Raw genomic sequence first — 23,241 nt, 5'->3', positions numbered from 1 at the left:
ACGATGTAAGATTTCTGCAAGTGTCTGTACTATTAGGATATTAACTTGGTAAAGACATGTAATGTTTTATCTGGAGCATGAAAATGACGAAAAACTCTTAAAAGTTCCAGACCATGACCCATTCGAAGATCATTTCTATATTCAAAGTATAAAACTTACGACGAACATATATAAATACAAACGGTTAGGCCTAATAAAACAAATTGTGTGGTTCCGATTATTTACGCTCAATTTTAGAATATGTCGGGTAGATAGAGTTTTTATTTCAGGTGTGAGTGTCTAGTTCAAGTAGTTATGTTTTCTGTTGTTTTCATATGGTCTCTGTGTTATTTATAATATCGTTTTCTTCCCATCAGATGAACAGCCATTAAAGATCGGAAAAGCAGTCTTTTTAAGTTACCGATGTTAGTATCCACATCCACTGTTTCTGGCGAGACTTTTTGTTATTTTTTTTCTCGAATATGTAAACAAAAATGGCTAGGGTCGGCAGTGAAAAACTAGGCGGGTCGGGTAACCGGAACCATTAACATTTTTTAACCACTCGTCCTGCATACGGTAACTTATAATTACACGAAACTGAGGACGAGTTCAAATATAGAAACTATAAACAAATACATGCTGTTCTGTGTAGCCTATCGGAGCGCCACCAACGATTGCAAAGCGAGAAGAAAGCCTTGAAATCACTATGTGATTCGGATCTTCGCCAGTGATTCCGACGACTTGGAGTAAGGAAAGTGCTAGAAATGTTGCTATAGTACTATATATTCGTATGGTATCAAAGGCAAAATATACTAAAAAGCGACAAAACAAAAATAACAAAACCTGAAGCTAGAATTTCACGAACATGACAAGTCAGATAAGAGTACACATGATAACCTTTGGACTTCCCATCTCTGTACATTTCAAACACGGCAGTGAATAAATTTACAAAATCTGAAGACATAAACCCTAGGTCCCTGACAACTCTATATACAAATTTAAAACCTGGCTTCCAGCGTGAAATGTTGATAATAAACTGGTCTATTCCTCCAAGAAAAATGTGTAGAACTGCGATGCTGGATATCAGGAATAAATGTTTGCCATTAGGAATGACTCTGACGTCAAGAAGATAAAATACTGTCAATGTAGAGATGCTCTCCGTAAAAGTGAAAAATAGTTGGTGGTTCCACTGTAGGTAGTAATCGTCGTTCCAGTATCCCCAAAACATCCACCAGGAATAGTAATGGGAATGAATAACCACGAACAACAATATCAACATGGTGACACGGATATTTCCAGTGAGTAACAATGTAACGATCCGGGTACATGTTTCATAGACAATGAGTATGGCGAATACCGTCCACATCCACATTTTGAATGACTGCGACGTAACGTTGAAGTATACATGATGATAGCCTGCCACGGGATGTTCATAACTACCTTTGAAGACAGTATCCCAACAGGAACAGGTACAGTTATGTGTACTGACGGGTGGTTTAGATACCCATTGTTTTATCACCACACCGAAATGGACATACTGAACAATTCCAAGGAACAGGAAACATAGGACAAAACTGGTAATTTTCCTGTATTCTACCAAACAACGAGTGATCGACTTCATCTTCGGTAAGGATAGTCGCGGAACACACATATAAAACGAGTTCCCTTGACCCCAGCTCAATACATTGAAAGAAAACTGTTTCAATGTGTTATATCTCAGACACCAAGACTGAGGTTATACTGTGGCATATCAGCATGTACATCAACTATGTGAACTTTGAACTGCTATCATCATAAGCTTATACAAATATGTTCATTGTAGACATAAAACTACAACTGAGTACCGTATAAAGTACCGTACATGTAAAATCTCCGATCGCGATCCGTTCTACACTACACTACACTACACTACACTACACTACACTACACACTACACTACACTACACTACACTAAGCCCTTACACTACGTACTTTTCAAGGTGAACTCACGTCGACTTTGTGGCTAGAAGAATGGACTCTAGCTATAATCATGATAATGGCGATATCTGTGATCCTCATGACCCCACCCCAATAGTTCCAGTAGTAACGGATCAACCGGGTACGACAACCTATGCCCCACCGCCACCCAATGTCATCCCCGGTGAAGATGGCGGACTTGTCTAGAGATCTCCATACGGACTACAGCGGAAACTACGACAGGCATCATTGACTGCTAATATTAATTTACAATTTCTGTGAGCAGAAGCACTCGGAACTTGGTAATATTTGAAAATTGGATTGTAAAACCACTTTCATCATTAATCTGCCATCTGTCAAAACCTATCATTTTTTTTCACTCAACACTTTGAACCAGAGGGATATATGATCAGTGGAGGCACAGGGGCGTGTAATTATTGCTTTGATTTCCGTTTTCTTAGGAAAATATCATTCATACGAATCTTGCTGCTACAAATGTATCGATCTGTAGTACTACGTATACTATAAATATCTCTTTCCCTGTACAGGTAGGAATATATATTCAAAAGGTTGTTATATTTAGTCTGTAGACCTGGAAAACAACAATCTATGCAATATTACACGCCCCTGGGTGAGTGGAGGGAGACGCGCTGTAAAAGTTTAAAGTTGTGTGATTGGTCGGTACTACAGCCACTTGAGAAATTAGTCCGCATTTCCAGAAACATCTTAACAAATAAAACAGGTGTATTTACTGCGAACTAAACTATTGTTTTTGGCCTAATGGCATTTTTTGGATATTTCTAAATGAATAACAAGTTTTATTCTATCGTATGTTATTCCTATATAGCATCGAATGCGAACTATTTTCTTATGCAACTATACATATTACAAAGATACGTAGTAAAGAGACCAAGATGGCGGTAAGTTTGACGGTCGCTCGTTCACTGCGTAAGAGATCTCGGCAAAATAAGTACGATGCCGTGCGTATGCATTGTAGTTGAGTAGTTTTAGCATACTGAAATGTGTATTTACGATGCAGTTAGGGTTAGGGTTATGGTAAGGTGCATGCACTACTGTTCATGATTGCATCAAACACGCCTCCTCCCAGAAATTGTGACCCTCAGACTCGGAGTCGAGTCAGACAGCTGTTGACACTTGACAGTGTTGTGATGGTCGTCTGCTGAGTCGAAAATCCAGTATGCTGCTGTTGCTGTTGCTGTTACCATATTCATGCCAGAGGTTTCATTCAGTAGCCAAAAACTAACTTTGTGTAAAAACTATTAACCATATCATTTTGTAAATGATGCAGATGTTCTGAAAATGTAACACTACAAATCGTGAGATAGAAAAAACCCTGACGCAGTGACGGGGTGGGCCCGGGCGGTGTGGTCGGAGTTGGGGGTTGGATGGGTGTACAATCATGGGATATTTATAAGGGGAGACCTTATACCCTGTCTCCATGGTACAGTCAGTACACACCAGTTATGTATGTGTGAATACTACATCAGACAGGAGGTATGTAAGACCCCAAATACAGAAGTGAGGTCAGAACTGAGACTCTCAAAATGAAGAACATGCTAAGTGAGACTGTCTTTGAGAGTGCTTTTGAGACTCTCATATATCAAATTAGCTGCAATAATTGTAGCGTTTGATGTGATTTTGAGGGTTTTTCGTTCCGAAGATTAACCCGAATCGGGTTTGATTCGGGTTAAATGTCGGAACGAAAGAAGGCACAAAAACAGACGAAAAAGCCCTCAAAATCACATCAAACGCTACAATTATTGCAGCTAATATCAAATAGACTGTAATTGCAAGCAAACCTGAGATCGTCTCTGAGACGGGAAAATGGTAGTCTTACAACCTAGTATTTCGGCTAGTGTAGCCACAGGGTGCTCAGGCTCATTTAGTTCTGTTTACAAATATAAACAAAACAAAATAAACATACAAGTAAACAAACAAACAAAAACAAGTAAACAAACAAACAAAATAACCTGACAAATGAGTAGATACATACATGAGTATGAGTAGATACATACATGAGTAAATGACAACAAACCAACGAACAACCAAACACTGCCCCCCCCCCCCCCCCCCACGGTTATTTCCATATGTGACCATTTCGGGGGGGGGGCAGTGTTTGGTTGTTCGTTGGTTTGTTGTAGTTTACTCATGTATCTACTCATTTGTCAGTTTATTTTGTTTGTTTACTTGTTTATCTGTTTGTTTCTGTTTGTTTGTTTACTTGTATGTTATTTTGTTTTGTTTATATTTGTAAACAGAACTAAATGAGCCTGAGCACCCTGTGGTGTAGCCTAGATAGCTTACGTGTAATTCAAACCGCGAGCTATTCAACTACACATACGTATCTCGTTTCATATTCTAAAGATGTCGCTGTTGAATCGTCGTTGTATGCAATGCATGTGGTTTGTTTGTTTGTTTCAAATTTGTGCACAGTTGGGCTGAGTGACCATGATTTGTGTCTGATCATGCATGTGCCTTGTTCAGCTAGCTGCATCCGTTGGTAATGCGATGACTTCTGTTGCTGTCCACTGTTTATTGTTTGCATCATACGCGTCTCAAATCCAGTCTCAGATATGGTCTCACTTTGGACTTCCTTCAAAATGAGAGTCTCAGACTCAGTCTCACTTATGGTTTACACAGGGTCTTATATAAGTTATAACTGCAAACAGTGCACTTTGTATTTCTATTATGATACAGGTAAGCTTATAATGAACAATGGTGTCTACAACAAGTGTACTTAATTGGCTGAAATCACATCACCATATTTGTGCCAGTACAGAGTGGTGTGAAGCATGTATTGAATGGATACAAGATGAGTACCAGGTAAGGGTATTTAAGTCATTTTGATTTTCTCTTTTTATCTACAATTATTTTCATTAACTTATGACACACACCACTTCAAGTACCTAGTATGTTGACTTAATAAGTTAATTCTCTCATAATTTAACATACACCTCTAATGCACGGTACTTACTTTCTTGCAATGCCCCAAAAATGAGGTCTTCTGCTTTCCTTTACTGTGTCATGATTCAAATCACATTCAACTTCAAATGAATAGTCACATGAGTTTGAAAACTATCGTATTGTTAATTTTGTTTTCCAAACACAGACTTAGAAATAATTATGACCTGAGTTTGTTTGATTACACCCCATTTCAAGTTGGAATCTGTATAGAGAAGACGAATGTTAAGGTCCTACAAAATCACAAATCAAATGATTTTGATATTGAGATATCAGACAACTCCTTATCAGTAATCCTGACTCATTATTGGACAATTATTTTTGATTGTAAATTGGTTATTTTTACAATGTTTCCATCTTGCTTTCCTGACTAGGGAACACAGTTGAGAGCTCAAAGGATCCAAGAACTGGTTTATGAGCAATGGTTACATGTAGATCTAAGAGACTTGGCAGAACCATCATTACCACAGGGATTGAACACACAGGAGAAGACTGTTTTGAGAGGATTTTATTGCCTACAGGTAAAAATAAATTATGAGTTTGCAGCAACAGTGCTTCCCTTTTAGGGGAAAGACTCCCTTTTGTCAGGTGTCTAGACATGTCATTCTTCGCAATGGTTGACAAAAAAAATCTTTTATGAATAAACCATGCAATATAGTAATATTAACCCTTATACATGTAGTTTATTTCAGTTTCATGAAAGCTTCAGTAAGTGTTCTAAAATGTAACAACTATTAACTTGTCAACCAGCTCGTGGAAAAATTCTAGGGAGTACTCAGGCTCAGCCATAAAATGGAATGATGTACTTTTGGTTATTTTTATTTTGCAAGTTTGAGCATTGTCCTTGAACAAGTTTTGACTCTAGGTTTTTCAAAAGGTTTGATTTGCCATAGGTTTATAACAAAATCATTGTGAGACAAGAAAAAGAGATTTGTTGCAAATTCAATGAAATGTTTGTTCTAGTGTAGATAGTTAAAGAATAATTATTTCCAAACATGAGCTACAGGAGTAGTCCTACTAACAGGCCCCAAATAGTTAAAATTGTGTGTTGTTGTAGTTAAAATTTGCAAATCATGAAAATGTCTTCCTATACACGATTGAATGAAGTACTTTTTATTTACAACAAACACACTGTGTTGCATTTCAATCACAAATAGAATTTGGCATATTTGCGTGAGACCTCAGCCCGTTAGTGAAAAAAACCCTCTTTCGTCAACTATGTAGATTTCTGTTCTGAAACAGTTTTGTTAATGTGTCGTAAGTCACTGGTTAACTTTTCATAGCAGTGACCCAGAGTCACGTGTGTGAGAATCAGATGACTGATATATTATTTATTTTTCACAGGTTGAAAGTGTAAGAGATGTTGGTAAACCAGCTTATTCACAGCTACAGAAACTATCGGGAGGACAAGATCCTGAAGAATTGATATCAACAGCGACACAACCAACACAAAGGGTAAGTTTCAAAGAGAGATATTTTCAGGACAAGACCGTAAAGAATTATATAAACAGCCACACAACCAACATAAAATGTAAGATATAAAATAGAAATTACCAGAGAGAGACCCTCAACAGCCACGTACCAACACATGTACACAGGATAAGTTACAAAACAGAAGTTACCAGGGAGAGACCCTCAACAGCCATGTACCAACACAAAGGGTAAATTTTAGCGCTACCATCAGAAATTATCAGTACAAGCAGTGTTTTTGCTAAGGTTGGGGGAACCTGGGTAACAGAAAGGGGGAATATGGTAAAACAGGCAGTTTCCAATACATTACACCATAATTTTGGTGGCGAACCCTGGTAAAATGACAGGGGAACGCAGGTAGATTTCACCTGCTTTCCACTCGCAACAAAAACACTGGTAGGGAACCCTGGTAAAATGACAGGGGAACTCAGGTAGATTTTACCTGTTTACCACCCTTAACGAAAACACTGCCAAGCCACTGTCAAATTAATACCAACAACAGCCTCACAATTAACGCAAATGAAAGTCATGCATTCATGTAAACATCCTACCTCACAAATGAGTTACATGCATGGTAATGTTCTCTTCTACCACAATTAGGATAGGTTTGTGTGTACATGTGGAAGTAAAAAGTTGAGAAATCGCACATGTACACTCACACACCTAGTTTTATGTTTATGTGTTGGATAGTAAAAAGATGAATGAATGCATTTTTTCACCTTTGATTACTAACTGATTTCCTTTTCTCCAATTAATGATTTTGACAGTGGCAGGCTAACTCCAGCAGGATGTTGATGTTACAAATGACAGATGGGAGTCAAACTATGCAGGGAATGGAGTATAGGCCATGTCCAGAACTTGATGTTGACATGCAGCCCGGTTGTAAGGTAATAGTATGTCATGGATTATGGAAGTATCTGTCTGTCTGTCTGTCTGTCTGTCTGTATGTATGTCTGCCTGTCTGTCCGTCCGTCCATCAGTCCATCTGTTCGCTCATTCGTCTGTCCATCTGTCTGTCTGTCTCCTTCACTCCCTGTCCCCTTGTCTTTTTCTCTGTTCTTGCACATACCACTTGTTTTTTTTCAATGATTTGAATATACCAACAAAGTTCAACTGGTAATTTAAGTATGTGTGTGATCTTGTTTTCCTTAGATTCAAATCCATGGTAATATACAGTGTCGTCTAGGTGTTCTCTTACTGACTGCATCTAATATCAAAGTACTTGGTGGTGAAGTAGAGACTTTACAGGAAGACAACTCACAAGTCATGGTTCTATCAAGAGCACTGTATGTATAAACATGTTATTCACGTCTTGTTTAACCCTCTTCACATCAAGTCATTGTAAACTATAATGGCTGTTGCAGGGTTAGAATGCCAGTCCAGGAACTAGAGACATTTTCATAAACTATGGATTCTGGAGTTATTTCATGATTTTTACATCACCTACAAGTACAATTACTTTTGATTTCAGAGAAACACCAAGTTGATCTTGTGCCTTCATAGGGTATCTTTGCTATGGGCTATTGCATCATGGGAGTCAGCAGAAATAATATATTCAAGTTTAACACTGAATATTCATGAGCTCTGATTGCCTATACCCTTCAGTGTAAAAAAATCTCTTTTTCACATATACTCTATAATGATATTTAGCAGCAGGTCTGTGATGCATAATTGTGTGATAGAATTTTGTACATTTCTCTCTTTGATCACTGTAGGAATGTTGAAGCACCAGACTTACCTCATGGTGACTTGATAGCCGGTAGGTCTGAAGACAGAGAGAGGATGTCTAGAAGTACTGAGAGTATCGACTTAACAGCTGAGAATCTGACACTGAATCAGCATAGAATACAACAACACAGTGGAGCTGATAGACCATCAGATCAGAGGACAAACAATACACAAGGACCGTCAAATACAAATACAAGACAAACGCATCAACAATGGGGAAACAGAGAGACAGTACAGAGAGATGAATTCAAGCAGCAGCCTAGTCATGGTGTACAGCATATACAGTCATCAACAGGCATGGTGTCCCAGCCACACAACAATAAATGGCAGGAACCCACACCAAGACATGAAACGATGGAAGATAACTTTATGGACTTGGATGATGAAGATGAACTATTTGACGCTGATGTCTTACAACAACTTGATGAAATAGAATTACAGATGCAGGTACCACAGCTTGTTCTTTTTCTGCAAATAATGATTTGAAAATGACAGGTTTTACAGATCTGTAGTGATTTTACACACAGACACAACTTTATGCATTTTTTTTTTGCCATTACATATTAAAATCTCAACATAATTATGCAGTATGTATTTGTCAACATATTTTATTTTGCATTCAGAGTTAAAGTACTGCAGTTGTTTGCTTCTCACACATGTTCCCTGGGGTCCCTAGCAAGTACATGTATCTAGGGATGCTCAATGTTTTATGTCCTGGCAGAAATTTACATAATTTACGAAAATCCTGCTCCTTCCTCTAAGGTGCACTGTGACAGTATGCATATAAATCATATTCCATATTGTGGTTGGAACTGTAATGGGTAAAAGCTTACATTGTGATGTGCACACGTAGTGAAATAATTAATCATATTTGTCAACAAATAAAAGGAGTACTTCACCCAGACATGTGTATAGGATGACTTGTGAACTTTAATACAACAAGTTAATCTTGAAAAATCCTTCATCATTTTTTTCATTTTCTGATTTTTGTACCACTAGGATGAATCTACTGCTACCTCAGGACAACCAACTAACCACAATGCCATTAAACATGATAAAGAACAAAGAAAGACTCCCTTACTACAAATAAAAACTGAGAATCCAAACAAAATGACAAATGACAGTACTATTAGTACCAGGACCGATAGCAGTACTACTACTAGTTTGTCCGGCAAGGGAAGACAGTTCTCAAATAAACCACAATGTAATTATCAAGATGCTAGCATTGAAAGTTTTCTACTACTTAGAAATAAACAAAACACTAAAAGTGTGGATAATTTGGAAAGGAATCATTCCCATGGCGATGGACAAGATCAGAAGAAAAATCGCCTTAGTACAAAGCATTCCACAGCTATGAAATTACCAGACAGTGTACAAGTTGGTTCATCAACCAGAAATAGACAATTTACTAGTTCTAGTACTCAAAGTATACAGGGATTTTTAAAACCACTCTGTAGACAAGAGACAACCAATCCAGTCAAAAGAACTGCAAGTCCAAATTGTCTGCAAGAACCAATCAAAAGGTCTGTTAGTCCAGTCTGTAAACAGGAGCCAATTGAGAGGACTGTTAGCCCAGTTTATAACCAGCAAGGGCTAATCAAAAGAACTGTTAGTCCAGCCAGTCATCAAGGACCAATCAGAAGTACTGTAAGTCCAGTCTGTAAACAGGAACCAATTGAAAGGACTGCTAGTCCAATGGGCCAACAAGGACCAACCAAAAGAACTGTAAGCACCATGAGAGGTAATGATATTGACTGCTTTGTGGACATGGAAGTTGATTTTGATGATGTAGATTTTAAAAACATAACAGAGGAAGAAAACTTACCAGGTAAGGCAGTAAACAAGATTAGCTATGACCTTGTTATCAGATACAATGACATTCTTCATTGGTTTGGTGACTCCATCGGTGTCCTCCTTTGAATTTTTTTACAAAAAAGACTCTGAGACTGGTAACACCTGACATTGCCAGTTGAGACCAGGAAGAGAGCACTTTTGGACTTTTCATACATACAATCTTTGCATAAAATGAAGTGGGTTGGCTTGTGATTTTCATTTTATGGGGGGGGGGGGGGGGGGGTGCTCAGAAATCACACAATCTAGGGTTTGGTGCCCTTATTTTGTTGAGTGAGAATATGGCTTCACTGTTCCAAAATGAAATCCTAGTATAAAATACTTAGGTTTCCATTTACTGAGTGTCAGGGAAACACCAGTACATAGGAAATTAACATATTTTCAAGATTTACAGAGTGACTGTATCTTTACACTTTACTTATTACACATTACAGCGAAATGTATACAGTCTTGTAACTGAAACTTTTGTATTTTTAAGTGGATCATCCTTACGACATGAACTCACAGCATTACTAAGAATTTACTGTTTGGTCAATTCAATATAGAATAATAATTTGTATTGTCTATCCTTCAGACTGCAACGGTGTAACTTTAGATTACTTGTCAGATGTGGTTAACCAGTTACCAGTACAGGAAAGAAGGATTATAAACATCAAGGTAAAATTGACATTTCTAATCAGTGAAGTTTTGATTAATCTTTTTGAAACAAAGTTACAGCTGTAAAGATATGCCAACACAGCTGAAATTACGTCAAACAAAACTTTGCTCTAATCTAGGGTCAACTGTTACAGAAGTTAGTGGAGGAATGTAGCACAAAATTTGAAATTTGATTGACTTCAAATTAATTTACAGATACAGTTTATTCGAGTATTGTAATAGTGTTTTTTTTACACATAAAATGAAAGATATTTTTGAGGTTGTGACAGAGGGCGCTGTCACAATTTAAACAATACTTCATGACTTGCTATGAGATTAATCCTCTTTGTTTCAATTTCCGATGAACTGATTTAGTATAAAGTGTCTTTTGAGTGTTAGCTATGTGTGTGGCAATAACTTATTGAGAAATTAGTCAATGGATTCGTCATTGTTTTAAGTGAGATAATTTATCACAAAGTGACTGTGTGCTTTCATTTGTCTTGTGTGGGATACCCATGCTGCTTTCAACAACACTAGCATGTAGAGTGCGTATAGACATTTATGTGAATAGTTGAGATGGTATTAGAGTCTGAGAATCAGAAAGGTGCCCTTGTCACTGTGATTATTTTTTAAATTACAATTTACAGGTCTTAGAAATATAAGTGTAGCAGTGGCCAGATTGGATGATTGACTTGAATTCTCACTTGATGTAATCACAGTGAGGTGAATTAGGTTGTAGACTCGATGTAGTATTTATTTTTGCTCTCTTCACTTTCATACTCTGGAAATTTTTGGTTTCAGAGGGAAGGGGTATGGGAGGGGTATGGGATTATGTGTATGACAAAGACTTGTTATAGCTAACACTAATTCAACCATGTACCACTACACAATATCATTGTAAATCTTATATTCAGATTCCATACCCAATCTGATTAAAACATGTTGTAGGAAAACAGCACGCTAGCTTTATTTACTTGCACTTCCTTTGTATATTGTTGTCTCTTTTCCATTTACGGTATTTTGTTCCCATTTAGTGGCACTCAACCCCAGAACAAAAAAGCAGAACAAAAAACAAATGACAATATATGAAGGAAATTAAGATAAATAAATCAGTCAAGCTGTATTCCTACATCAGATCATTTTATACAGATTGTTCCATCCTGAGTGCTACGAGGATACTGACTGGAATAAATTGACTTTACATGCCACCATCCAGTATTTGCAATCTGTTAAAGGGGAATACCACTGTAGAAAGTAAAGATATTTTTATCTTCATCTAGTCATATAGAGTTATTTTACCAGAGTGTCAAGGGGTGAACAAATCCAGTGGTCCTGGGTCCGGAACTAGCGATTTTTTGGGGGCGAACCACACAACTTTTACCTTGTCTGGTCTGTTGGACCAGCACCTTACTGTTAATGACTATGTTAAAAAGTCATCTGAATATACAGATTTATAGGTAAGATTTAATGTTTCACATTAGCGGGACTTGGGACCACTAGTTCTTTCAGCAGGACCACTCAATATTTTAAGGCACTTGTCCGGGGACCACCAGTTCACAAAATGATTTGTTCACCCCTGGTGTTTATTTATAAATGTCTGTAATTTGTACAACGGTGTCCTCCTTTCAATCACTCATTCAAATATAGATAAACATGAAACAGCTAGCATGTGATTGACAACAATGTAAAATTTAATAACCAGTCTTGAGTTACAACTTAGATGTTTTTGTTCTGGAACACAGTGGATAAAGCTGTCATTAGAAACCCTATCCTATCTTGAATAATACAGTATAGAAGTCTGAATCAGGAGTATGTGTTGCAATCATTTTTCAAAGCAGACTATTCCACCAGTGATAGCACTGTTCTCTCTGCTCTACCAAGTCTTTGTTACCCAAACTTCCTCTTCCTCTGTCTGGCTTCTGCTGGCTCCAGAGTCTGGACCAATACTATGTCAGTGATATGAAGGTGCAATGTAAGATGGCAATTGCTACTGGACTCGTCTAATTTTCATTTTCTTCAATTCTGTAAATATTTCACAGAAATCAGGGTATGAAACGTTATTGAAAATTGTCTTTTGTAGAAGATTAACTAGCCAGAGTTGTCATCATGTGATTTTACTACAGAGGTCACACTGTGGGTCAACCTCTCTGCACATCCATTTTGTTCCAATCGCTGATTCGGTATTGTCCCAGACTCTCTGGAGGCAGTGGATGTCAGACCATCTGGGTAACCATGGATACGCTCTGCTCTGTCAGATGACAGTCATAATCTTCATTCCAGTTAGTTGTAACTTTGACTCCTTTTTTCAAAATTGTAATCAGATTGATCTTGTATATTAATGATAACTAAAGTAAAAGTATAGCGTGAGATAGTTCAGATGATTGCTGTATATTCAAATTCTAGTTTTACTGCTTCTGTCATTGTTATTTGGATTGTACATTGCTACTTGCAACACCACCTTTGTATAGGTTTTAAAGGCTTCTAACATATAGAGAAAAAAATATTGATTTAGGAAAGATGACTTCAGATTAAGTTTCCTTGTAACTTTCTGTTTATTGTGTAGCTACTGTCTGGCTTGAAAATATTGTTTGCCAGAACATTACCAAGTCAGTATGTGGTGTCAGATGGCCAAGTCGCTATGTATACTGTCTATACTGTATATCATTGTTTAGTGTTTAGTTAGTCTTAGACTAAGCTCTAAACAAAGATGTACAGTATACACTCTTGTACATTTTTATATTTTTCATGCCAATGACGTACTTGAAATGAAAGCCATTATTATAAATACAAAGTGTGTATCAATCTATACATTGTAGGTGGTTTATGTAGAGACGTAGAGTAGGTTCTGTCACATAGTAGAAAGAATTATACAACAGACGTCAGAGGATCAGCAGTGTCTACAATAATAATTTTCAGCGTCTGTACATGGTTTACGTTGCTATAGCTAGGCATTATGCATCAGTTACAGACATCAGGCAAAGTATTCATTGTCTTGTAACCATGACAGTGTCAAGATCATAAAAGTTTGTGTATTTTTTTAATGTAGAAGTCAACTGAATAACAGCTTAACACACAGGATGTCAGCAGTGTTCACCATTGGAATCAAATGCAATAGCAAGATCATTGTCTAGATGTTACAGCTAAAGTGATGTAGGCTTGACGTTTCACTCATGTGACATGACATTTAATACAAACACTCAGACAACTTCTAATGCAAAAGAAACAATTACATAGGTGCCTTACACAGTCGGGATATAGAAGTAGTCAAGTTGAAATGTTGATTATCAGTTAGAAAATAAACAATTGAAGCCATTAAAAATCATCAAGTCCTTTATGTTTTCATTTGTAGAGGCCTGATACTGCACTGTGAAAGAATAGCAATGCTTATTAGTGTTCAATGTGATCCTGCTGTGTTTATTGTGTATCTCTGTTATTGTTAGTTGAGAGTTGAAATATGTATAGCTCTTGTGTCCAAAACGTAATGTCCCATGAGTGAAAAACCAAGCTTACATCATTTTAGCTGTAACTGTGTTCACTATTGTGCCGTCTAATGAAAGACAACATTTTGTTGTTGTAACCACTTACAAACATAGAAAAAGACAGGGAATGCCAAATATTAGTGTCACAAGAAATTACTGTGTGTCTGTGGTGTATCAAATTAGTTTAGTTAGAGAACACACTAGTGGACACCTTTGCAACTTCCAGCTGATTCAACATGTCCAGGTCTTTCATGACAATGTAATACATATGGATCATTCTGTCAGACTGGCGGGTAATGTGGACATTGAAGGAGCACAAGGGATATGTTTCTCAATTGCAAATGAATCAAGAAAGAGAACTTGATTATTAATAGTGTTTCCATGATGAACATACTGCAGTGTGATTTATAGTATGCTCATCATTTTCTTTGTTGTAGTTTAAACCAAGCATTGTCCATGTACATCAGTTGAGGTTGGTTTTCATATAGATGCAGGGAGTCTAATTGTAAAGTAGCAATATGGATGAGGATTTAGTATTTATTTTGGATTTTTAATTTTATAGAACAATTTTATCATGGCCCCCTACTTGACAAATCAATGTGAAACAACATTGACAAAGTCTGTGTTTGTAACTCAATACATTCCTAGAAGCTAAAAAGGGTGTAAAAAGTTTGTTATTGTGCATACAATAACAAAATTTTACACATTTATTAATCTTTTGCAATTGATTGAACTACAAACAAGGACTTGGTTTATGTTGTTTCACATTGATTTTTCAAGTAAGGAAGCCATGATTAAATTATTTTACATGATAAATTAAAAATCCAAAATAAATACCCAGTCCTCATCCATATGGCCACACTGTGTAACGTTTAAATTTGAATGCCAAGTCAGGAGCATGACCATGCAGTTTTGTGAGTCAATTATTCTGTTACTGTTGAAATGATACACATTGTATACAGACTGAGAGGATTGTACCATATTTACACCTTGGTATTCAAGTTCAATGTCACAAACAAGGAAACAATAGCAGTTCCTTATATACGATAGTCATTGCAAGGATGATTTGATCATCATTGAAGTTCAGCTGTTGAGGCCTCTGGAATCATCAGTTGAGACATTTGGTGACGCACTGTCTTTGTAGTGAATTGAGCATTCCACAACAGTTGAACCACATCGCATAGTATATGTATATTTGTAGAGGATTACAAATCACATACAGGGAAGTAGACATTTAGACGATGATGTCATCAACAAAGTTGCAATTTGAAAGTCTGATTTTGAGCTGCACTGTATGTCTGCCAAAGAGTTATTGGGTACCTTGAATACATGGTCCTTGTTGTTTGCATTTCTGCATTCAGTCTCTTGCAAACTGACAGTTACTTCTAATTTTTATGAGTTGTCTATGCATACATTCTTAGTGTCAACAGTTTTTAGAAGAATTATGCATGAACTATCATATGTTCTCGATCTGTCATTTTACAAGTACTACAACATTAATATTGTCATAGTTTGTCACTTTTAGAAGTACCGTTGTTGGGTTGAGTTGATGGATTGTCTCCTCATTGAGTGAATACCTTCAAACAGTGAGTTTTGGCATCTGCCACAACTAATTTGACAGGCAAGTCATCAGTTAGTGTCACAGCTATTGGGCCCTCCAAACCATCCTCTTCACTATCAATGCGGCATATGAATTGACCCTTACTGTCAAATTTCTGTATTCTCTTATTGCCTTTTTCTGTAATGTACAGAAATTCATCCTTGTCTACAGCCACTGACCCAGGCCAATACAGGTCACCATCTTCTTTTCCATAGTCGCCAAACTGGTACAGAAATTGACAATCTTGGTTCAGCACCTGTATGCGACTGTTGTTCTTGTCTGGTACATACAGTCTACCTTGTCTGCTGACACAAAGACGTGCAGGTCCTTTGAATTGAGCTGGTCCAGTTCCATAGCTGCCTACTGTAGTGATATATTTACCATTCTGGATGTATTTACAGATACAGTGTGTTGTCTTGTCAGTGTTGTCACCGTCACCATCATAGTCAGTCACATAAACAGCCCCATCTATAGGGCTGATAGCTATACCTCGTGGATACTTCATTTCATTCTGTCCAAAGCATCTGATGAGATTACCATCCTGATCACTTACAACTATTTGGTGATTACCCCAATCTGTCATGAAGTAATTTCCATCATCTGACACTGCTACATCTGTCGGTTGAAAGGTATTCTTAAACTGAGTGAATGTAATCAATTTAATGTGATTTCCATCCCTATCTACAACTTGTATCCTCTTATTCCAAGCATCAGCTACTACAAATTGTCTTCTTTTGTTCATGATGACACCAGCTGGTCTATTAAAGCATCCTTTCCTACTGCCTTCCTTTCCTAGGGTCTTCACTAATCTTTTAGTGACAGGAATATTGAAAGGTGATCCATGTATTCGATTATCTCCAATCGCCATGGTAACTTGATGTCTGCCTTCCATTTCTCCTCTGACTGTGAAAACTAGCGTACCATCTCTGTTATCAGTTACTTTGACATCTTCTTTTGTTCCATCTGGTTTTCTCATCTCGGCTTTCACAGCTGGTGTTGGTATGACTTGTCTTCCCTGGCTGTCTTTGGTTCTGATCACTATGTCACCTGACTCACCTTCTAATAACTGTGATGGAAGATTGTCAACAGTGCACTTGGAGGCACATATCTCAGATGCTATTGGTTTCAGTATACCAGTATCACTTGGACCACCTCTTGGCCATTGACCCTTGTATGTCTCTCCCACATGCCTAATTTTAGTTGTCATTTCACCTTTCTCTGTCTCTCTGCACAGCAATCCCAGCATGCCCTGTCCTGGAACCGCTGCAGCTGGCTTGAATTCCATCACTTCTGGTTTTACGTTTGGTTTTGTTTCCATGGTGATAAGGCCTTGCATATGCTGAGCAGTTTGCTGTTTATTAGTCATCAGCTGAGCAGCACTCCCATGATGCATCAGTGCTTCTAGATAACCACATGTACTTGAAATGTTGCCATGTTTCATTTCCCATTCATCTATTTGGACTTCAGCAGTTTTCACTTTCTGTCCATAGTCTGTCTTCAACTCCTCAATCAGTTTCTTCTCTTCTTTCCTTGCTTTCTCTATGATCTCTTCCGCTTTCTTTCTCACCTTCTTTTCTTCTTCCTGACACTGTACCTGTAGTTGGTCTCTGGTCTTTTTGGCTTCTGATTTACATCTTTCAGTTTCCTTTTCTTTCTTTCTCAGTTTCACCACCATTTCTTTCAACTGTAGAATGTACTTATCTGCTGCCTCTTTGAGTTCTTTGTGGACATGTTCAGCAGTACGATGTTTAATCATGGCACAGTCAGTACACATAGTGACTTGACAGGTCTCACAGTAGTATTTGACTTCATTCTCAGAGTGAACATTGCAGTAGACTTTTTGTGGTAGCAACCGACTGGTAATATTTCCTTCTTTATATTCCTCTAATGTGATGATGGTGTGATTTCTACTCATGGCAATTTTTCTGTGAGGTTTGGTACATGAAAGACAAAAATTGACACTACAATCTACACACCTGTTTGTTGCTGTGTTTTCTTCACATCCTTCACAAAGCACTGGTTCTGACACATCAGCTGGCTGGCACCTTCCAACAATATCAAGCAGTGAGTTCATGAAGAAGTTACCTCTTAACTCGGCTACTTTGCCATTGGGTAGCTCACAGGGTGTATCACAGACAGAGCATTGCAACCTACCTTCTCTCTCAACGATCTTTATCAAGCATTCCTCACAAAACGTGTGTTCACATGGCAGGAGTTTAGGATTCTTGTACTGTTCCAAACAGATTGTACAGGAAAAATAATCTTCTCCAAGTTCTTTCAAAAATGTTTCCAAGTCTGGAATTGCAGTCGCCATTTTAGTAGGTGGTACTCCTACCACTAAATAACAATTCTCAGAAATCATTAACTTTTAAACCCCCTTAACTTATAAGTCATTAGTCCTGTTGCCATGGTTTACTAACTAAACTTCAAGCACCTAAAGGTTCCTGTGAGAGTTCACGCTAAGAACATTGCATTGTTCCTGAGCACTCAGTCATGAGTGACATAGTTTTGAAAACAAGTCAGAACCTGTAAATATGTAAATATGTACAAAAGTCAAGCACTTCTTTGGCAAAGGATATTACTCTGTTCATTTACACCTATATAATTATATCTTTTGTAACATAAATACTGCTAGAATTACAACTTACTGTGTGACTGCATTTTATGTGGGAAGTGAAGGGGGGGGGGGGGGGGGGGGATAGCACTCACGTAGATAGATGGTACCAGTACAGTCACTGTGCAAAAAAAACTGGCCACTGATTCTTTCACTACTGATTGTGTTTTGTTTGTATGGTATTATAAATTGTTATACAAGCAACTTATATTTTGTGACCATTGCCCAAAGTAGCATTCAGTCTTAGGCTCGCATTCATGCAATATATGTATTTTAGTACAATGATTATATGCGTTTAAATGACAAATATTTCTCCTTGTTCTGAATTGTAATTTATATGTATTTAGCATCTTGTTATAAAAATACCAGTCTGCTGTTTGTGTGCATATAAACACAATACCATATATTTTGTGACCATAAATGTTGCCCTTTGATTGTTGAAATTGTGTTACCAATCCCTGACCTAAATATTGGCTCACAACATGTCAGTTCACTAAAGAGTACAACATGAAATGCCATTGTCTATTTAAATAAATTACTAAATACACATAACTCGTCTAGTGTTGTGCTCATGTTAATATGTACCTTGTAGTTAGTAGAAAATCACTATATAGCATTGACAGGATTATGCATGTATTGTTTGATACAATCCTGAAGTCATTGAGTTTACCTTATCATAATGCTACACTTTTCCTGGTTATTACGGTACTAGTGACGATTAAAACTTGGAAGTAATTCTTCATATGGAACATAAACAGTGTGCCCTCTGTCTAAGCCAATTTGACGCACCACTGACACACACAATTTCTAGTGATGCACCAAAAGTTGGTCTTCCTCTATCTCTTACTATGTGGTGACTCACAAGAAATCATAGTTTTTATCATTTTTACTCACAACAACAAAATTTGGCTATCACTAGCGGGCACATTGAACATAAATAATGTAAAAAATAAAATATCAGATGTAGACTGTGCCACTTTAACTTGCCAGCATAAGATGATGGAAAGGAGAGCTGTGCTCCAGACAGTAAATAAATATTATTATGCATGTGTACCACTGATGCTAAATTAGTTGAATTAGAAATACACAGTAGGAAAGTGATTAACATGAGGTGATTACCCAATATCCCAGGCTACTTTTGTAGTATCGCCGGTGAGTGCAGTTTAATACCGCAACATGATGACAAAAGTCAGACAAGTGTCACATAGCGGAAACAGCTCAAACGGTGATATGTCAAAATAAGAGGTGATATTGGGTGATAACAGATTTCTCATGCCCAGGCCCAGAAAGTCAAAGAGAATACATGAGAGAAAAATAAAATGAGCACAGCATAGCCTGCTATGGGCTTCGTCATCTAGCAACTCTGTTGACAGTGTCAACCTGCTTCGTTGAAGTGTTTAAATGGTTATCAATTTTCATCAGATTTCTATGTAACTCTTCATATGTTAATAAAACTAGATTGTCAACTGTGAACCTAACTTCTGTAGTACTTAAGTGTGGTATGAGGTTTATGTTATGTCTTAATCCTCCATCATACAGATCATGCACATTTAGGTTTAGGGTGACTTTTTTTTTATGTTTCTCATTACTTTTTCATAGCAACTATGGGTCGGTCGGTCAATTAAAAAAAAAAGTAAAAACAATAAAAAAAAATCATCTTCATGTTTCTCTACCTCTCCTTTTCCTCCTCTCTATCTTCTTTTTATTGGATTTCTGGTAACAAGCCCTTTCCTAGCTTCTCTACATTGTCATGTTCTCAGCCCACTACATGCATAACTTCCGTCATGAAAGAAATGCTCTGTTTGTGAACAAGTGTTGTTGTCGCTGCCATGACTGTAGATGACATTGACAGTCCAGATTCTCGCTTATTCTTGCCAGATAAGGCACTGTTCCAGAAAATATTAAGGGTGGGCAAATTTTTTTTTTGATGTCAGCACTGAAAATTTGGGTAGGTCAGGTAATGAGAAACTGAAAGGTCACCCTTATCATCGTCATCATAAAATGTCTCCTTTGTATTGTAGGGGTTCATCATGACTTTATTAAGTAGTTTGAGTTGTCAACCAGTATGGAATATGAAAGTTAGAATAAATGATGGCTCAAGTTCACTGGATGTAGTATTATCAGATGATGTATTGACAGAATTAATTGGATTCTCTGTTCCTCAGATGAAGGTATGTAGTTGTATTCTTGAGAGACTAGACATTGATCCTAACGTGTTCTATGTACAGAGATGTGAAAGTTGGTACTCGTTAGAAACTATTTTCATTGGATTTTATTGTAGACTGAACACCTCATGGCAACTGTTAAAATTATTAAATGTGTGTGTTTGTTTGTGTCTGCTTCTGTGTAATGGTGTATGTCTGTCTACATTTGTGTGTATATGTATGTGTGTGACTGAGTGTGTGCATCATGCACATGCATGTGTATGTGTATGTGTGTTTGTTTGTGTATGTGATTTGTGCATATGTTTTGTTTGTGTCTGCTCCAGTGTGATGGTGTCTGCCTGTACATTTGTGTGTGTATATGTATGTGTGACTGAGTGTGTGCATCATGCACATGCATGTGTATGTGTGCCCGCACAAGCACACATTTGTAATGATAACAAATCTATTGGTGCAGTAACAGCTGTTGCTCTGTATAATAAATTGGTCAGTGTGATAAGAATGGTTTCAATAACCAAGTGAATTTTAACCTTTATACAAAATTATCAAAAACATGTAATGTAAGATGAAAAACAAATTGATTCATTTGAAATGTGGTCCTCATCTCGATGACTTGGTGATTATTGAAGTTGTAGATATCAACTTTACATACAATCATACATACAGATAAAATTCATTTCCAACTTCTGACCTGCTGGTTATGATGTATAGTGATGTATATGTTGTGAATTGAATTAAGTCAGGTCTATTTTGTCAATAAGTCTGTATTTGGAGAACTGCTAGCATTTGATTCTTTGATTCCAAAAACAATTGCATGGTTTCATGTGACTATAATTTTTTCGCTACAGAAAATGAAAAAGGAATCTAAAGGTAACATGGCTAAACTTCAGAAGGTAAGTAAAATGCATTTCAAATATATTAGGTTTTGTTGTGTTGATTTACGGGTAGAAAAATGCAATGTTACAACTTTTTGGATGTAGTTTTAAGAAAGGAAATGCTTCACATACATAGCGATATAGTACAAACATATGGTATACATGTTATTCACTAGACACAGGAAGGTCACTATAAGGTCATCGTCTATAATTTCAAGGTAAACAGTATGCAACCTTTTCCCCATGAATAGTCACCAAATTACCAAATATGTACCTGTTACTTGCATTGGTGTGTATGCATTCTATTGGTTGTACACTTCAGTATGATATTGCATACTTATGTGCAAATGAACCCTAATGTACAACAAATTAGAAGAATGCAGTTACGTTTTCACATGATTTGCTGTTTTGGGATAAACATATTGTAACAACTCCATGATACATTTGTACCAGTGTGGTGTATCAAAGTATATCTAGTCATGTTTGTGTGTTTTATGGCACACTTTTGCTTGCTTCTCTCACAAATGTATAGCTGCAGAGAATGCTACAAGTACCTCAACACCTCAAGTATGTCACACTAGCAGTCATACTGCATGGTGTTTTATTATATCAATTTTTATGTCTTGCAGGGAATACAGCAGTGTCAACAAGCTCTTATTGACCTCTGTTGCATTATGGAGATTGAACTTTCACCTCAGCAGGAAAGACCAATGGTGATCAGTTTGACTGAAGTGACATCCAATCACTACCAAGGACTTTGCCACAAAGTTGAAAACTCCATCTAGATATTATCAAATTCAATTAATCATTCATCAGAAAGCAAATATATAGTGGTACCTCTGACAGTAAAATTGGTCACTTTGAGACAAAGAAGATAATTTATCAGACCATGTATTGTTATAGATCTTGCACTTTCATTTTGGGACAAAGTGTTAGATGTAAGACTTCTTTGTATTTTGGCAAAGTGCTAGATTCTAATATTTCATTGTTTTATGCCGAACTGCTAGATTAAGGATTTTGTTGTATTTTGGCAAAGTGCTAGATTCTAACATTTCAGCATTTTTTGCTGAACTGCTAGATGTAGGACTTCTTTGTATTCTGGTGAAGTGCTAGATCAAGTACTTTGCCCCACAACTGTTCGCTTTTTGGCCCCTTTGTTACCTGGGGCGCTGGGCCATAAGTGTTAAACAACTAATTTGAATACCATATATTCAGTATGTGTGTTTGTGTAGGTTTTATTCTCATGCTGTGGTCAAGTGTATACCAGTATATGTGTAAGGGGGAGATACTTAGGCACTTGTAAAACAAGTCTGATTGTTGACTACTGATAAAATGGCTCTGTGATCAAACCAATTTTATTATTCACCACTAATACAATGACTTACTGACCACAGCTGTTTCCATTCCACAACAATAATGGTTTTTAGAAGACAGAACATCAAAAAACAAACAAATTACAGCATTGGTATTGTTGGTTGAAAAAAAACTTTATTGTACAAGTTAAACTTTGAATATGTAATCTACATACTAGGAAAATACATTACCCTGCTAAATACATGTTGTAAAACTAAATAATTTCTACCACAGTGTGCAACTTTTGAAGACATTGAGTACTTTTGATGTATTAGGGGTAAATGATTGCTGTTGTATTGTAACTTGTGGGGTAACCCTTTGTATAGTACCTCGGTGTAAAGACTAAACATTTATAAAATTTAAAGAAATAAAGTTGTTTATCAATATTGTTTACAAATATTACATGGCGTTGTTGATTATCTGTAAGTTTTGGTGCATAAGGACTATGATGGATGTTATTATCACACACAAGCCAGATTGAACACGTTTGAACAAAAAATATTGATTTTTAGTTCTCAGTCGTTCTATGTCATGACAACTCACATGTGTACACAAA

At 36.9% G+C, this 23,241-nt stretch overlaps 1 protein-coding gene across 1 annotated transcript; it reads left to right on the top strand.

Annotated features, from left to right (window-relative positions):
* The first annotated feature begins 2,218 nt into the window (after window positions 1–2,218).
* LOC144433132 (recQ-mediated genome instability protein 1-like) lies at window positions 2,219–22,117 on the top strand. Its single transcript, XM_078121441.1, has 12 exons — window positions 2,219–2,237; window positions 4,654–4,779; window positions 5,292–5,438; window positions 6,262–6,372; window positions 7,155–7,274; window positions 7,540–7,673; window positions 8,103–8,562; window positions 9,115–9,943; window positions 10,541–10,623; window positions 20,317–20,466; window positions 21,306–21,350; window positions 21,962–22,117. Exons 2-12 carry the CDS (start codon window positions 4,672–4,674, stop codon window positions 22,115–22,117), a joined length of 2,343 nt encoding a protein of 780 aa, XP_077977567.1. The 5' UTR covers window positions 2,219–2,237; window positions 4,654–4,671.
* Window positions 22,118–23,241: the final 1,124 nt, after the last annotated feature.

This window comes from Glandiceps talaboti, chromosome 3 (genome assembly GCF_964340395.1).
Source record: "Glandiceps talaboti chromosome 3, keGlaTala1.1, whole genome shotgun sequence".
Taxonomy (NCBI): domain Eukaryota; kingdom Metazoa; phylum Hemichordata; class Enteropneusta; family Spengelidae; genus Glandiceps; species Glandiceps talaboti.
Note: the sequence above shows the minus strand (reverse complement) of the source record. Positions and strands in the feature narration are given on the sequence as shown.

Excerpts from the sequence above, each read along its gene's own strand:
- LOC144433132 (XM_078121441.1), top strand. The coding sequence starts at position 4,672 with ATGGTGTCTACAACAAGTGTACTTAATTGGCTGAAATCACATCACCAT. Across the intron at positions 6,373-7,154 it reads CGACACAACCAACACAAAGG|TGGCAGGCTAACTCCAGCAG; the intron begins GTAAGTTTCAAA and ends TGATTTTGACAG. Across the intron at positions 21,351-21,961 it reads ACATGGCTAAACTTCAGAAG|GGAATACAGCAGTGTCAACA; the intron begins GTAAGTAAAATG and ends TATGTCTTGCAG.